This window comes from Cervus elaphus, chromosome 5 (assembly GCF_910594005.1).
Source record: "Cervus elaphus chromosome 5, mCerEla1.1, whole genome shotgun sequence".
In the NCBI taxonomy this organism is placed as follows: domain Eukaryota; kingdom Metazoa; phylum Chordata; class Mammalia; order Artiodactyla; family Cervidae; genus Cervus; species Cervus elaphus.
In genome coordinates, this window is record NC_057819.1 from 94,066,835 (window position 1) to 94,085,498 (window position 18,664).

General features: G+C 39.8%; 1 protein-coding gene across 1 annotated transcript in view; it reads right to left on the reverse strand.

Annotated features, from left to right (window-relative positions):
- BLMH (bleomycin hydrolase) overlaps nt 1-18,664 on the reverse strand; it is a 40,946-nt gene that overhangs the window by 10,876 nt on the left and 11,406 nt on the right. The window contains exons 7-11 of the mRNA XM_043903290.1: nt 12,117-12,272; nt 10,861-11,019; nt 10,673-10,740; nt 8,913-9,030; nt 6,243-6,312 (exon numbers count right to left, since the gene is read on the reverse strand). Of these exons, the coding sequence (XP_043759225.1) occupies nt 6,243-6,312; nt 8,913-9,030; nt 10,673-10,740; nt 10,861-11,019; nt 12,117-12,272 (571 nt within the window). The remainder of the gene's footprint in view (nt 1-6,242; nt 6,313-8,912; nt 9,031-10,672; nt 10,741-10,860; nt 11,020-12,116; nt 12,273-18,664) is intronic.

Below are 18,664 nucleotides of genomic sequence, written 5' to 3' on the forward strand. Positions count from 1 at the left end.
TCATATAATTTTCTTATTTTGGCAAGTTCAGTTCAATAATGTCTATAATTTACATTTGTGATAGAAATCCAAACCAAAACTCAAACTGACCTGCAAATAACTGGTTATCTTTCGTAGGTAATATACATTCTTAGGGAAGCTGCCTGTGTCAAATTAAGAAATCTCAATCCCAATTCTATCTCCAACACTGGGCAACCTGGGTAAGTCACAACCTCTCAACAGGTTTTCACTTATTCCCATAAAACATGTGTACAATTATGCATGTTCATACCCTAAGTTACTCTAACTGATGCTATGAGCGGCAGGGTGGGGGTGGGGGTGGGGGGGACAGGACAAATGCATTAGCAAATGTTGAATTCTTATGAAGCAAGCAAGATGCTATGAACTATATGTCCTGAGTACCTCTGATAGAAATATAGACTATTCACTGAACTCTTTAGAGTTATGTAACAGTGTACAGTTAGATGGCTACATATAAACTACAGGACATCATAAGGAAAACGCTCGTTATCCAAGTTACCAGTAGAGAAATGTGGAACCACAAGGAGACAAATCACTGTCCAGGATCTGTAATCAAGAAAGAAGCAGCTGTCTCTCTTGGTTCTACCATATAACATTATGTAAGGGATATGATGAAATTTGTGCCTAGCTTTGAACATTCTGTTCCCAAAATCACATGGTGAGGCAATTAAAGGCCATGCTTTTGGTTCTTACAAAGCAGTAGAAGTCAGATGTAATGTGAATCAGTCTCGTTAAATTTCTTTCCAGATTAATCTCTAACATGCCAAAGCCTCATGAGGAAGTCTGGAAATTATACTAAAATGAAATCAAGAACAGGCTTACATGTAAGATGAAGAATGTGAGTTAAAAACAACTTCAAAGTTGAAGCTGAAAGGCAAAAAAGCAATTTGAAAAATGAAAAACTAATCTTGGTTCAAAATGAAAACTTAAGAGAAACAAAATTTTTAAAAGATAAAGATTTTCCTTCAGTGACCATTGAAGAGTTAGAAAATTATATTCCCCCTAACCTAAGAAGTTGTGCTATTTAGCATATTAAGAAACTAGACTAAACAAACATAAGAAGTATGTTATAATTCTACCTTCAGGGCTCTGATGTATCAGACCTTAGAACTGGAATACCATCTCATGACTAAGTGAACCAATCATAAAAAGAAGTTCCATAACAAGACTGGTTCATTAGGGCAACCGTCCAAGAATTCAATTTATTGACTATCAGTACTCTGTTATATGCATGGCAGAATGTTTATAACTACTGAAGCTGGGTGATGAACACATGGGGAATTTCTGAATACTATTCTGCTTGTATAGGCTTGAAATTGCCCATGATAAAACATTAAGGGAAAAAAATCAAAGAACTAAGTTATAAAAAAAGGTTAAAGAAAAAATCAAAGAAACATGCTATAACCATGTTATTTCTATGAGCAGACCAGATACTACTGGAACAGAGAAGCTAAGAGGAAACACAGTTTAGTGATAAACAGTAGGTTCTAATGTCAGACTGTCCAAATTATAATTCTGGATCTACCATTTATTAGTGAGATGACCTGTAGGTCCCTCTGGCATAAAGATTATGCTCTTCTCAGATGAATTTCTGACTAAGAGCAAAAAGCACCAAAGGTTATTTCCCCTATTTTGAATTCTTAAACATTTTACAAACTACTTAACTCTAACAAGGCTGTCAGCTTTTCAAAATGAAAGACAATGTAACTGGTCCCAAGGTCTGCTCCCTCATTCAGCTATGGAACCATTTCTAATACGATCCATAAAGAAGGTACAAAATGCACAGTTAAGTATTTCAAGAAGGAGGGGAGAAAAGTCAGGTAGGTTGCATGCCATCTCAGATATGTATCTAGTTTTCAGTCCAGCTGACTAAGAACACTACTGTTCACCAATATGAAGTAACTCAATGGATTTAGTAAGATAAAAATTAACTTCTCCCTTTATGTCTCTTGTGGGCAGAGGTAATATTTATCCCCTTTGGGAAATGGTCAGTTTACTGGATTTCATCATTGATACTAGACTCAGGGCAGGAAGGGACATGGACATGACCAATGGGGAAGACCAAAGCCAGAGGTGTGTGGTGCTCAGTCACTTAGTTGTGTCCGACTCTGTGTGATCCCATGGACTGTAGCCTGCCGGGCTCCTCTGTCCATGGGGATTCTCTAGGCCAAGAACACTAGAGTGGGTTGCCATGCCCTCCTCCAGGGAATCTTCCCAACCCGGGTTTCGAACCCCAGGTCTCCTGCACTGCAGGCAAATTCTTTAACGTCTGAGCCACCAGGGAAACCCAAGAATGCTGAAGTAGGTAGCCTATCCCTTCTCCAAGGGGAACTTCCCGACCCGGGAATGGAACTGGGGTCTCCTCCATCGCAGGCAGATTCTTTATCAGCTGAGCTACCAGGGAAGCCCAACGCCAGAGCCGGGCAGGGGAAAAAGGCAGCCGGCCCAAGTACCTCTGCTGTGTTTGCCGCCGGCCTGTAGTATCACCAACACTGCTTTCTGAGAAACCATCAATCGTAACAAGCAGAAATCCCCTAGAGCACAGTAACAAACTGCCAACAATGCTATCTACAGAAACAAAATCCTAGCAACGGTGTTTAAGGTTGTCACGTCTCCTAAAAGAGCATAAAGTGGTTCTGCATCGGACATGGTGGCCAATGCCCACCAGGATGACGGACGGGAGGGCCCTGCTGAGGTAAACACACATCGCCAGCATAATAACATACTACGTACTCTCCCTAAGGTCAGGCCAAGTGTGCCAATTAAATTAGATCATGTTTTCTTTCCTTCCTTCCTGTTAAGTCAGAAAGAACATTACCAAGAAACATAGGAGAATAATTTATTTTTGGCTTTGAACGAACTATACACTACACCCACTCAGTTCAATTTCTTCTCTTTTGGCTCTCTACTGAAATGCTTTAGTCTGTATAATCTCAGGCATTTCACTTATTCAAGAACAACAAAAAAAGCTAGTTTAGTCCTAACTCGACAGCTGCAGGTTTCACAAGGAAGGATTACAGGCAGATCAGGGGGATCAAGACCCCAGCTCTCTCAACATAATAATGGAATAGGTAAGTGAACAGAAGCAAAACTTTTATTGAGTGGGGCATAGTACAGTTGAATGGAAAAAAAGAAATTAGCAAAGTAATCTAGAATCACCTTTAAGAGTAGGTATTTAGGTTCAAAGTAATAAAAACAGTAACTTGCTCTACACAAAACAGAATATTTGCCTGACTTTACAAGCATTTGTCCTCTCTTAAATGGGTATCACTACTATCTACAAACTCAGTGACTCTTAATAGATAGAAAAATATCTCAGAAACAAGCCAATGGTTCAGGCTGGTCTAAACAAACCATAACTTTAGTTCTTTTCCTAGACACTAATCTTTATGATAACAAACCATTTACAGGGACCAAATAAGACCAAAAATGAAACAGAAGCTACACAGTTTCATCTGAAACAACCTTATGTTTTAAAACATTGTTCAGTCAGCCAGTCATTTCTGACTCTTTGTGACCCTGTGGACTGCAGCAAGCCAGGCCTCCCTGTCCCTCACCATCTCCTGAAATTTGCCCAAGTTCATGTCCGTTCCATCAGTGATGCCATCCACCAGTCTCATCCTCTGATGCTCTCTTCTCCTTCTGCCCTCAATCCTTCCCAGCATCAGGGACTTTTCCAATGAGTTGGCTGTTATCAGATGACCAAAATACTGGAGCTTCAGCTTCATCAGTCCTTCCAACAAGTATTCATGGTTGATTTCCCTTAAGGTTGACTGGTTTGATCTCCTTGTTGTCCAAGGCACTTTCAGGAGTTTTCTCTTTTACCACAGTTCAAAGGCATCAATTCTTTGGCATTCTGCCTTTACAGTCCAGCTCTCACAACTGTACGTGACCACTGGGAAGGCCACAGCCTTCTCTGTATGGACCTCTGTCAGCAGAGGAATGCCTCTGCTTTTCAACACACTGTCTAGGTTTGTCACAGCTTTCCTGCCAAAAAGGAATTATCTTCTGATTTCATGGCTGCAGTCACAATCTGCAGTGATTTTAGAGCCCAAGAGGAGGAAATCTGTCACCACGTCCACCTTTGCCCCTTCTATTTGCTATGAAGTAATGAGGCCGGATGCCGTGATCTTAGTCTTCTTAATATTTAGTTTTAAGCTTACTCTTTCCCTCTCCTCCTTCACCCTCATCAAGAGGCTCTTGAGTTCCTTTTCACTTTCTGCCATTCAAGTGGTACCATCTGTATCTCTGAGGTTGTTGATGTTTCTCCTACCTACTGGATTCCAGCTTGGAACTCATCCAGCCTGGCACTGCCCATGTGTCCAGCACACGATTAAACAAACAAGGTGAGCGCACACAGCCCTGTCCTACTCCTTTCTCAATCCTGAACCAATCCATTATTCCATAGAGGGTTCACCAAATTCTTCCAATTCAGGCTTTTCCTTTGCAATCATTTCTTAACTATCATCAATTTACATATATAACGGATTCTGATTGCTTATTTTTAAATCTTTCTGCTAGCTTTCTTAAAGTTTATAACCCATCTCTACCCAATTTCAATGTTTTTGTGTCTTAAAATGAGCTCATCTTAGAAATCAACAATCAAAAGACACGCTGCACTTTAATTCACAGCAGTTTAGCAAGTGTCCCATAATCACAGAACAATGACAGAAACCACAGAAGGGGGCATGCAGCCACGTGATGATGAACAGAGTAACGGTGCTGATACTCGTTTACATATAAATACTGAGCTGCAGAGTTCCACAGCAGACCCCAGGGACAGTTAAGCCAAAATCCACCCATGATCATTTCACAGGGAGATGAAAAGACTTGGAATGACAGATGAAATGGCCTCTCGGTGTCAGCCATCACAACAGCCTGTGCTGCTCAATTGGGGCATACACAAGCCTTGTCAAGGCTCTTCTAAGACAGCAGTTTTCAAATACAAATGACTGAAGCTCCATGTGCTCACTTCCAAGCCTCTACATCCCTCCTTCTTCCACCTTTTTACCCCTGGAAATTCTAGAGCTCTAAAGGACTTAGCTGGAAAATCATTTAAACAGAGAGGGAAGTAACAGGTAGAGAGTTGTTGAGATCTCTAATTTCTTTTTCTCTTCTTTCCCTTTTTTAAAAAATTTCTAGCTGATTCCTGCTTGGGTGAGATGGCTGAAGTTTGATTCCAAGTGTCTGCGTTATCTCACTGGATTCCCTATCTACTTCCTCCCAGCCTTCTAGCTAGCTAGTCTAGTAGGTAAGCTGTGGTTAACATGTCCTTCCTAGCCAGAATCCACTGGCTAAGGTAAGGAATGTGGACTCTGGGAAGAAGGTGCTATAAGATGCACACAGCACCCAGGCAAACATGCTGACATGCATCATGTTCTAGGGCAGTTGCCACTTTTTGGTTTGAAACCCTAAAAATTAAAGCACAACACCACCTTAAAAGGCTTTTATCTACTATTATCTACCATGAAAACAGTCTTAAAAAATATGGTCTCAAAGATTTGTAAGAATACATTCTAAACAGTTAATGAATGGTGATCTCTGGGTGTCAGGATTATTAGAGGTTTTTTTTTCCCCCCGACTTTGGGCTTATCTGTAATTTTTATTTGCTACAACTCACGTATTATCTGTTTGTTTATTTTTTTAAAGCCCAATTACTAGAATTTACCTAAGACTTCTGCCTGGCTTTTGATAGTCAGAATAAAACAGTTCTAAATGGTAACCACAGCATTCTCTTCCTCTTTAGACTTCACAACTTCTAATGAGTCTCCAATAAATGCCTCAAGTTTCTTGCCAGGCCCATTCTCCTCCTTGGAAGGTTTCTGATCTAGAGTTAGTGCAGCCAACAAAAAGGCACCAAATGCTGAACAGCCAACAGTCCTGGCAAAGGGCACTCAAGTTTCCTACTGGCCAAGGGATTCCGGTACAGAGAGGTGTAGGAGGGCCACTGGTCTGGAACAAATGCCAGCACACACTGGTGTCAGAGCCAGCCAGGGCGTTCAGGCCCACCACACTGCTGGCAGGAACGCTGGGGGCAAACGAGATCCTCAGATTTTTCTCTAGAATAGTCCAGCTAATAATTTAGCTAACTGGATCAACTACTGAAAAAAAAAAAAAAAGCCACACCAGGGCAGCTCTTTCTTCCCATATCTCTTAGGAGGCAGAGAGTAGAACAGAACCCAGTCACTTTGAGTCTGGTAGTATTACCAGCGTAAGCTTACCTTTGTGGCCATGGTCTTCACCCCATGAATTTTCCACTCTCCATTTCATGAAAGAGCCCTCCTGATCATCCTGCAAAAGAGTGGATGACAGCATAGAATCTGAAATGAGATCTGTCCTGATGAGGTGTCATATAATTTTAGCTCTTGTTCAGCCACTCAGAAGAAACAGCCTTCTCTACACAGCAATGCTATACATGACCAGGGCTGTGTATCTTCTACTATAACTAACAGAATGTTTTATTAGAGGTGGATTTTTAATCCCTTCAGGTGAAAATGCAATAAACTCAGCCAAACAATAAATACTACTATTCTCTCCTTTACATTTTATGGTATACAGAAAATAAGCACATTAAAATGACTCTTGGCTAAGAAAAACAAAATGTTAAAATTACAAAAAGCAGTGAACACCGTCTGAAGCCAGGGACTCTTGCTTTCAATTAGCATTCTTTAGGCAGAGGCATCTCACTGTATTTATTTTACCAATGAATCTCAGATCTAGTCAAGAGTTTAAAAAAGAAAACAAACACATTCCCATCATATGGCCTACTTTTCTTACTTAGGGGAACCAAGAAATGATACTCTCCCAAATGTGCTTTTTTACTGGTTTGGTTACACAAATATTGAATTTAATACAGTAGAGATAGAATGGCAAAGCAAAACACTATTCTCATAAAACAAAACCTAGGCAGTTCTGTTCATCTTCTATCTTCATCAATAAAATGATACTCATCATGATAATTTTCATTTACAGTCTTTATTACAGTGACACAGAGAGGGATAAGAAGGTTCCATTTGGGAAAAGACTGTTCTCTTTCATGTTTACCCAGAGCATTAGCTGATGTCAGAACAACTTAAATCTTTGTAGCCTGAGAAGGGAACTGGCTCCTGAATTATCTCCTATGATTTCATCTGTCAGCTCCCACTTGCATAAAACTGCACGAATCACATCTAAAAGGGATTCACTTTTACTCCTGACAGTTTTCTTGAATCTCAGGAATTTTCCGTCTCAGAAATAGCCAACAATCAAACCCAAAAGTTTCAAATACCCTTATCTGGACTACCCCTTAATCTCAGCCCCAGAGATTTTCAAAATCAGATCAATAAACTATACACTCTGGGTCAAGGTTATTCAATGTTTTGGTTTTCTACTCCCTGCACTGTAGTCCATCTTTACTTTCCTTTTAAAATAGCGCTGTTAGAATCTACATCACCTAAAGTCATTTATTAGAGTAAGTTTGAAAATGCTTCCTCTTGCCTTTGCCAATGAATTCCTGCATGACCTAGATCAAGCCACGTCATCTACAAATATAGAATAGTATCTGGAACTCCCTCTCAGGGATTCCAAGAAATCAGCAACAAGAAAGGATATCCCAGAATACTTAGAAGCATTTATCTCCGCATTATCATTCAAATGCAATGCAAACTAGTTTTATAGCGGTCAAAAGCGGAGAGAAGAGAAAAATCTCAACATAAAATTCCAGTTATGATAACATTAATTCTGCTTTACAATATTTACATGTAATGTAGCTCCATTTCCCAGAGGGAAAAAGAGCGTATTACTAAACCATACCAATTAAAGAATGGAACTTCCAGAGAAAAAGACATGGAATATATATGATTTTTATTTCTGAAAAGTAGTAATACTCTATAACAGAGATGAAAAATGATAAAAAGCCAAACTCTCTCAGAAATTATAAAGTTTTTGTTTTCCTTTTTAATAATCCTCTAAATAGTTTAAAAGTTTAACTTTAAGGAGCTTAGTTGTAAATCCACTGAATTTTATAGCAGGTCCAAACATAAAATAAAATACCAAGTTGTTCATATTTAAGTATTTTAATAGTACTTTATTCTAGTTTATTTACGATTGCATTTTATCTCAATATTTATAGCATTTTATGAAAAGCTCCTTCTAATATTTTGCTTCTATTGTCAAGATAGTTATTCTGTGACACTCTTTCCAGTAATTAGATAGGCTTGGAAAGAAGATTTTTGTTTGCAGTGGTAAAGAATTAAAGTATAGTTTGATGTCTTCTCTTCTTTATGATCCCTGAGCACAGGAGTAAAACTCTCTTTTACAGACTGGGAATGAGGAGGCTTATTTTTGAAAGATAATACTGCAGTTGTTGTTTCCAACACTGTATTCTAGAAACAGTGGTATTACTAGTCAGAATATTCCATAGGGAAATCCAAAATACTCTACATCCAATTTCCTGAATCTCTGAATAAACTCAGCACTGCGCATGGATTCCACCAATGACTGTTACTGACATTTTACTGCAGAAGAACCTGAATGACAAAGCTAAGGCTGAACGTAAATCATCAGGATATGAGCACTTTCAGGGCACTTTAACTCCTTATTAAACTCAAGTGGTCTTCTTCCAAGTTTCCTTGCTGACCTCTTTTCACACTGAGAATTTCCAAAGTTACAGAGAAGCAGTTACTTCCTTAGTCCCTGCTGACCCAAATTCTGTTCCTCATGGAAAGTTCCTATTTTTATTACTTCTGAGAGCATGCAGCCAACCCCCCAGAGAGGTGGGTACAATGTCTTGCTCGGAAGCTAACTTCTAACAGGAAGCACATACACTGTGAAGCTCTGCTGGATTCAATGGCCCGCAGGGGAATGGAGGTCCACCTGTGCAGACACTGGTGTCTGCACGCTGGGGGTCATACCTTTTCTGAGACAGCAGTGAAGGTCATGGCGTGGGTCATAAGTGACTCGCCAAAAGTCAGCCTCTCAGCTTTATTCATGTTCTTCATGGAGACACCGAACACCAACTCATGGTCATAGCTGTTAAAAAAAGAATAACAGCACAGAATACAAAAAGTACAATCACAGGGGATAATTGGCTTCTGGCTGTAAGAAGATCACAGAAGAAACTGAAGGGGCTCAGCAGCTCCAGACAAATCTGGGCTGCAGCTCTTCTGAGAACATTGTACGTGCAGAATCTAGTCTCTCAATAGGATTCCATTCTCTCTGTGTCACAAAAGCACTCAGAAAAATAAGAAGTTATTAAACATAAATTCCCCTCATCAAAAAATTGACGAAAGGCTGCACTGTCAATATGGAAAGAAAACAACAACAACAAAAAGTTTTTGAAGTATTTCTTTCAAAAATGGTCTCTTTTGAGCTGGTTGGGCTTCCCCGGTGGCTCAGATGGTAAAGAATCTGCCTGCAATGTGGGAGACCTGGATTTGATCCCTGGGTTGGGAAGATCCCCTGGAGAAGGGAATGGCTACCTACTCCAATATTGTGGCCTGGAGAACTCCATGGACTGTATAGTCCATGGGGTCACAAAGAGTTGGACATGACTGAGTGACTTTCACTTTGAGCTGGTAGAATTCAGTTTCTGAATTCATGTAGACCATGGCTAACTTTGAAATTTAAATAAATGTCAAAATATTAGAGAATATTTTCAAAGTTTAGAAAACCTCATGAATTCTTTTAGCAGATTTCCTTTCTCCTACTGTTAACTGTCAAGATATTTACTCAATTTCCTACAAGTAATAATTACTTAAAAGTAATACTAATGTGATAAATTTTAAGTCAAGGATTTAGCATGATTTGGTTTACAAACGAAACTTCACTGTCATCAACAACCAGAAGGAATGCTTTAAAGTGTGTATGCAAATTAGTCCTAGTTGTCATAAAGACAAAATACATAAGGTATCAAAATAACAGAAGTAGTAAGAAGACTCAAACATCAAACAAGAGACCTAGAAAACCATTTGTTACATCCCAAATACACTTAACAGATTTACACATTAATCAATTTTTTTTAAACTGTCTTCCTCAAGGAGAAATATTGTATTATATCCCTTATATGTGGAATCTAAAAAGAAATGATACAAATGAACTTACTTACAAAACTGAAAGAGACTCACAGACTCAGAGGACGGACTTGTGGTTTACCAGGGGAGGAGGACCAGTTAGGGAGTTAGGCATGGACATGAATATACTGCTGTATTTAAAATGAATAACCAACAAGGACCTACTGTATAGCACATGGAACTCTGCTCAACGTTATGTGGCAGCCTGGATGGGAGGGGAGTTTGGGAGAGAATGATACAAGCATATGCATGGTTGAGTCCCTTCACTGTCCACCTGAAACTACCACAACATTGTTAATCAGCTATACCCCAATACAAAATAAAGTTTTAAAAAAAGTTTTTTCCTCATGTAGTATGACTATTTAGGAGCATCCAACAACTTCAACTCAGATATGATCTTGACTTCCCAGGTTAGAGCATATAAATATGTGGTGTTCCAGCGTTTCAGTTATGAATCCTCAAACTCTACAAAATGGAAAGAAACAGGCCCACCCTCAGGCTTAATCTCTGAATGAACCTCAGCTGAGTCACTTCGTAACAAGAGTGCACGCCAACAGCCAAAACCCACAAATGATTTTCTATTTTAAATTTCTTGTACTCACACATTCATGTCACTGAGGCCCAGTTTGCCATTGAAGTGTTTCCCAACATCACAGCCAAACCATACAGCCTAGAAACAGAGGAAAGAGGAAGACAGAATGTCAACATATGTCCTATCTTCCTTTTACACCAAAGACTTGGAAGAAGAGGCTTTAACTCTGTGTGTAGAAGACACAGAAACAACACCAACCTCTCCATCTTTGATGGAGGCAGCAACCATCTTTTTCAAGAAGTCAACGGGCTGGTTGTTATACAGAGTTTTTCTCCCTCCGACCATATTGCTTAAATAGTCCACTGTGTAAAGTTTGTTGTACTTGTGCTGAGGCCGAGGGTCATTCACTAAACAAATCTAGGAGATCAAGAATACGTTGATCAGAACATAACACCAGGAATATCAAGACACAGACATCCCCTCCAAGTTCATATATTTGTATCGAGCTCATCACCTCTGCCTACAAGAATAAGCATTACGAACACACTGTTAAATAACCAAGAAACAAAAGGTGGCAGGGTCCTTTTGACAGAGATCCCTGTATATTCTCTTTAGTTGAAGGCAGACATTTGGGAGCTGCAATCAACCCATTTTTCCTATTGGCAAGAGTCACCCTAAAACTAATCCTTAAGAATTGTGTGCACCAGTAAGGCAAGATGGTGACTCAGGAGCCCATCACTACAAGGCCCCTGCTCTCAAGTTACAAGACAGGCTCAATGCCTGGTAGTACAATGATAAAACAAAGCCATTTGCTTTTAAGAGGGTGAAGTGAAAAGTGAAGGTGTAAGTCACTCAGTTGTGTCCAACTCTTTGCAACCCATGAACTGTAGCTCGTCAGACTCCCCTATCCATGGAATTCTCCAGGCTAAGAATACTGGAGTGGGTAGCCGTTTCCTTCTCCAGGGGATCTTCCCAGGGATTTCCCGGGACCCATGGATCAAACCCTGCATTACAGGCAGATCCTTTACCAGCTGAGCCACCAGGAAAGCCCTTTAAGAGGGTCAACATGCCAATAAAGAAGGGAAGACTGGCACCTGCTAGGAAGGTGGAGAAGTCCTGAAGTTAGTGGGAAAAACTGGGCTGAGATACTGCTCCCTTCCACGAGAGTCCCCAGAGGGCCCATAGACAATGATGCTCTGAATCCATGGTAAGAAATGCCCAATAGACTTTTATTGTCTTTGGACCGGAGAATGACTCAGAGCCCAGATAAGGGGAGCTGTGGGAATTAAACTGACTGCTGACCCACAGTTAGAAAAGTCTCTGAGAAGGAGCGCTGGGAACCCTGAGTGACCAACTGAACTGGTATATAAAATACTTCAGAAGAAGGAGGAAAAATTTGGTTTAGTGTCTTGTTGGATGACCATGCATATTAACCCCGGAATTGGATACTCTTTCTTGTAGTCAACAGGCATTTGAAAGTAAAAAGCCAGTGGCTGCCATCGCCAGTCTCTAACCTTATCTTCCATATTGAAGAGTGGCTTGACATGTTCCCTGTAAAACTTCAAGGGTGTTACAGGGCCAATCTTTTGATAGTTTTTATCTTTGTCACGATACTCCCAGGTGAATGTCTCTGGTGGATTACCCAAACAGATGCACACCACTCTGAATATCTGGAAAAAAGGAGGACAGATGAGCAATGGCTAGAGGGAAGCAGTATTTTTTACCTCTTTTCGTCAAGTTTCAAGCTTGGGGAACACAAGAAATCAGAGGCTATATTCAAGTCAGAGATTTCACAGGAAACCTAATATTGCTCCAAAAATTGGAAGGTTGATGTCCAAGATTTGGTATCAGCAAACTTCTGAGTTCTTAAATAAACACTCAGAACAATACAATTCTGAAATGTTAATATTTAGTGCTTCGTATTTGCCCTGCAAGTCAAACTCCCTTAGCCAAGAAATCACTCACCACTGATCCACAATAAGATCTGAGTTGCTGCTCTGCTGATTGTATTTCAAGTGACAAATAATTACATACATTTTATAAATAGATTTCCTTCCCTTTATGCTTCCAGGTTTTGCTTTGATTGGGATGGGGGTCTCTACTCCCAGAAAAGTCACTAACTTTTTGGTGGAGCTTAGATGACAATGTCTATCGAAAGTGATATTAGAACGAGAATACACTGAATAGTAAGGTATCATTTCTGGGGTTGTGAGACCGTAACCCACTCTCCAAAGATGTCACAAAACCTTCAAGTTAGCGTCATTACAATCCAAGGATATACTTTATATTATTTTCATCTTACAGAACGACAGAAATAGAAGTATAGAGACACACCCTGTATAAGGTCAGAGCACAGAAAGTACTTTCTCTTCTGTATCGAATTTCCTTTACCTTTGAAAAAATATACACTATGATCTGCTTCTTTCTCCACCCCGTCACCACCCTGATCCAATCTCATCACTAATTACCTGCATTGTTTGCTCCTTACATTTGTATACTCCATTACAGTTAAAAGAAATGGATCCTGTATTTATTAAGTGTGACTGTTTTGTGCTAGCCATTATATATCTGCTAGGTTAACTTAATTCTCATAGAACTCTCTCAAGGTATAATTTCCCCTCTTCCTCCCTTCTCCAAAAGACTCAAAGAAATTAAGCAAGCTACTTAAGACCACATAGCTAGTAACTGGCAGAATCATGATCTAAAGTCACACACTGTCCAAAAAAACCCAAAAGTATTGCTCCACCAATACAGCGTTTAAAACAAAAAAGGAAATATTGTCTATTGTGCTGTACCACAGTCTGTGAATACCATGTCTCTCAGTCTCCTCAACAAAAATGGTAGATACTATTCACATGTGACAGATAAAGAAACCAAGGTCCAGGAAAATAAATAGCTTGACTGATGTCCTAAAGCCAGTAAATCACAAAATCAGGCCTCAAAAAAGCCTTGGGACAAACACCCTGATAAGCAAGGTTCAAACTTCTTCTTTGAACCAAAGCTAGAAAATTAGAAATAGGCCTGCCTATGACTTCAGGCCTATAATTAAGGATAAAAAGACACTCATGTCATATGGAAGACAGAGCCTGATTCTACCACCGTAACAGAAACACATTAACCTACAGATGAAGTTACGTGTGCCTTTCATTTTATGTCTGTTTTCCAAGACAGAATCTTCCTTTACTAGGATTTACTTTATGTTTTATGAGCCTGAACAGCTGGTCCTTAAACCACCACCCTCTCTTTTTAAAATTATTTATTTTTGGCTGTGCTGGGTCTTCGTTGCTATATGGGCTTTTCTCCAGCTGTGGAAAGCAGGGGCTACTGTCTAGTTGTGGTGTTTGGGCTTCTCATTGCAGTGGATTCTCTTGTCATGCAGCCTGGGCACATGGGCTTCAGCAGTTGCAGCCTCCAGGCTCTAGAGCAACTCAGAAGTTGTGGCACACAGGCTTAGCTACTTTGCGGCATGCGGGATCTTCCCAGACCAGGGATCGAACCCATGTCTCCTGTACTAGCAGGCAGAATCTTTACCACACAGCCACCAGGGAGGCCCAACTGCCTCTCTTTTAACATATCATTCTCGAGCTAGTTCCTAATACAGAAAAGCAGCAGCAGGGCATCACATGAGCAACTGTAATTGAGCTAATCTAGCCATGGATTAATGAGCTCTTTTTGAGATTCATAAGGACCCGAGAGTCATTTTGTATTTCCTCAGCACCAAGGCCACAAATGGTTAATTTTCATCATGAGGACCCTGCCACTGGTTAGTTATGGTCAAAACAACTAAAGTGTACAATAAGAATATGCTTAAATAAGGAAGGTTTTATAGACTTAAACAATGTGTATTTTCAACTAAGAATCATTGTCACATGTGTATGAACATTTTATACGGGGTCATTTTAATTAATTCTCAAGTCATCCACTTGGTTTACCCAGTTCAGTTAGGCCCTGGCGAAAAAATGGGGGAGTCGAGGGCTAGGCCTAATAAAGATTAAGACAAGTAAGTGAACTTCTGTTTACTTTTAAACACATTCTAAATATAAATATGAGTGTTTTACACTATGATTTACATATACCTTATTGGGCATCTGACCCCCTCTTTATAGTAAAAAGTGTGAAATCATTCCTTCCTTCTCATCAAAAATGCACTAAAGGAAATCTGCATTTTAGCTATCTAAATGAACTCTATAATTCATCTTTTTTTGTAATACAAATATTTATGCCCTACTGCGTGTTTTATAAAGCTGAATTTTTATCAAAGATATATACAAGGGATGAATGAAGATAAGGGTGACATCTCTTTCTCTTGTATTTTAGTAAAACTGTAACGTGAGACAATGTTGCTTTGTTTTATATTATTTGTTTACCATGACAATAAATTATCCAAAGTCATTCACATTCAAGTCGGTTTAAAACACTTTGGAAGGAATGTTTGGCTCCAAGTCAACTAACAATAGTGAAACAAGCTCTAATTTTTAACATTTTTCCAAATTATAATCTCCAGGACCCATGATACTTCAATTCTTGATAAGAGACTCTGCCGTTCTGAAAAACTGTTCCCTGTTCCCAAAATACAAAGCTGGCAGCGAGCTTTGGGCATCTGAGGCTGCTCTCTGGTGGACAACTCAGGAGTTGTTACCTGTTTCTCACAAGATGAAGTTGATATTAAGGACAATAAAAGATACTGGACATTAAACACAAATCATTATACAGAACTGAATATTGATGAATAATAGAATCTGAAAGGCAATGGAAAAAAGAAAAAAGACACAGAAAGCATGAAATACAGGACACAGGGAAGAATGCATGGACCCCAATTTAAAGACGAATGATGTTGGATAGAGTTAATTCCCATCCTCATGGCTAAACTGGAAGACAGACCACCAAGTGAGAGGAGGAAGGCAGGATGTGATAGTTGAGAGTCAGTCATGAATGCTTAGAAGGGTGAGAGTTTAAAGCCAGCTATAGGCAGACACAGAATGGAGGAAACCATAGTAATTAGAAATGTTACTGGCTTGGCCAAAAAGTTCGTTTGGGTTTTTCCATAGGATGTTATAAAAAAACCTGAATGAACTTTCTGTTCAACCCAAAAGAATGGGAAGGTAGTGCAATGGTAACAACCAAGCTACTTGTAATGGAGCAAAATTCGTAAAGCTGAAAGAGTTCAGTGCCTGGAACCACTGCAGAAGTGACAGAATCTTGGAATCTTCATTTGTATTTACAATACTGGATTGTCCAGTAAAGTCTAAAGCACTGTAGAAACATGATTTTCTTCTATTGTAAAAACACAAAGCTACAGTGCTATTAAGAAATCATCTACTCTGACCTTTTCGTTTCACTGATGGAGAAATTAGGTTCAAAGGTAAAGTGACCTATTGATCACGGAGAAGAATGACTGCCAGAAATCATCACAGAAAATAGCTGAACTTTGGAGAAGGTTTGGTGCCGAGGGTAAATGAACCAGTCACATGAGAGGAATGGAGACCCTGGTGACTGTTGACAATGCAGAGAAAGGGGAGAGGAGACAGCTCTCTACTGCTTTCTGGTGGGGAATGAAAGAAAGGCAGGGGTCTGTTTTAAAAACAAAACTCCTACTTGTGCCAGCAAAAGCAGGTGGAGGAGGAGAAACTTCCTGGAGGTATTAGATATATTTTAGGGCAGGGAAAGACATAAAAACCGACACTTAAAAGGTGTGTGCCCTTCTGTGATGTTAAAGGAAATGAACTCACAAAGATGATAACTAAGAGTCATATGATTACCTTCAGATTACTTTTAGAGTCTGTTTGGATCAAATAAATAGTGAGAAATTCAGACTCTCCAGCTCCACCCAGATCTACTGAGTCAATCTGCACTTGAACAAGATCCCCAAGGGATTTGACTGTAAAGTTTGAAAGCACTACAGTTAAGCACATTTACTCTTTCCCTCCTCCCAAATCCTGCTTCTTCATTACTTCTCTCATTCACACTGCTATCCCTGACCACATACAGGTTCCCTCATAACCACTCAAAAGCCTTCTCTCCCCTACCTGGAAACCTTCCATTTATATCACCCAAATCGTCCCTCTTTCTTGTCCTCCACATTGGCAAGTCCTATTATCTTCACTTTGAAGATACACCACCCTCAAATATATCTACTTCTCTTCATCCTCATTTTCATCCATCTGGTGGGAACCACTACCATATCTCATCTACACAACAATAGCCTCCACACTGACCTCCCTTCTTCCTCTCCCTCTGTTTTAGCATGCCACATCACTCCTCAGCTTAAATCCCCCAGTGGCTAGCTCACTGTAGATCTTCTTATATTTTTAATGTTTACGCTAAGTGAAATAAGTCAGACAGAGAAATACTGTATGACATCACTTATGTGTGAAATCTAAAAAATACAGCAAACTAATGAATATGACAAAAAAGAGGCAGACTCACAGATATAGAGAAAAACTAGTGGTTACCTGTGTGTGGGGGGAGGGGTAGTATAAGGATGGGAGAGTGGGGGCTACAAACTAATGGTTGTAAGACAAGCTCAAGGATGTACTGTATAACAAGGAGGTTATAGCCAGTTTCTTATAATAACTGTAAATGGAAAGTAACCTTTAAAGCTCGTGTATACTCGATGACATAAAGCAAGATCCTCTATGACCCACCTCCTAGAGTAATGGAAATAAAAACAAAAGTAAATAAGTGGGACCTGATTAAACTTAAAAGCTTTTGCACAGCAAAGGAAACTATAAACGAGGTGAAAAGACAACCTTCAGAACGGGAGAAAATAATAGCAAATGAAAACAAGTGACAAAAGATTAATTTCCAAAAAATACAAGCAGCTCATACAATTCAATACCAGAAAAACAAACAACCCAATCAAAAAGTAGGAAAAAGACCTAAACAGACATTTCTCCAAAGAATACATACAGATGGCTAACAAACATGTGAAAAGATGCTCAATATCGCTCATTATTAGAGAAATGCAAATCAAAACTATAATGAGATATAACCTCACACCAGTCAGAATGGCCATCATCAAAACGTCTACAAACAATAAATGCTGGAGAGAGTATGCACTGTTGGTGGGAATGTAAATTGATACAGCCGCTATGGAAGACAGTAAAACTAGGACTAAAACCACCACATGACCCAGCTTCCCTGGTGGTGTCCCTGGTGGCTCAGACGGTAAAGCGTCTGCCTATAATGTGGGAGACCTGGGTTCGATCCCTGAGTCGGGCAGATCCTTTGGAGAAGGAAATGGCAGCCCACTCCAGTACTCTTGCCTGGAAGATCCCATGGACGGAGGAGCCTGGCGAGCTACAGTCCATGAGGTCGCAAAGAATCAGACACAACTGAGCGACTTCACTTTCACTTTCTTTCATGACCTAGCAATCCCAATCCTAGGCATATACCCTGAGCAAACCAAAACTGAAAAAGACACACGCATCCCATTGTTCACTGCAGCACTATTTACAATGGCTAGAACATGGAAGCAACCTAGATGTCCACTGACAGATGAATGGATAAAGAAGTTGTGGTACATATACACAATGGAATATTACCCAGCCATAAAAAGGAATGCATGTGAGTCAGTTCTAATGAAGCAGATGAACCTAGAACCTATTATACAGAGTGAAGTAAGTCAGAGACAGAAAGATAAATATTGTATTCTAATGCATATATTTGGAAACTAGAAAAATGGTACTGAATTTATTTACAGGGCAGCAATGGAGAAGCAGATATAGAGAACAGACTTATGGACATGGGGAGAGGGGAGGAGAGGGTGAGATGTATGGAAAGAGTAACAAGGAAACTTACATTACCATATGTAAAATAGATAGCCAATGGGAATTTGCTGTATGTCTCAGGAAACTCACACAGGGACTCTGTATCAACCTAGAGGGGTGGGATGGGGAGGGAGGTGGGAGGGAGGGAGGTGGGATGGGGAGGGAGGTTCAAAAGGGAGGGGATATATGTATACCTACGGCTGATTCATGTTGCGGTTTGACAGAAAACAACAAAATTCTGTAAAGCAGTTATCTTTCATTTAAAAAATAATTTAAAAAAAAGCTTGTGTATA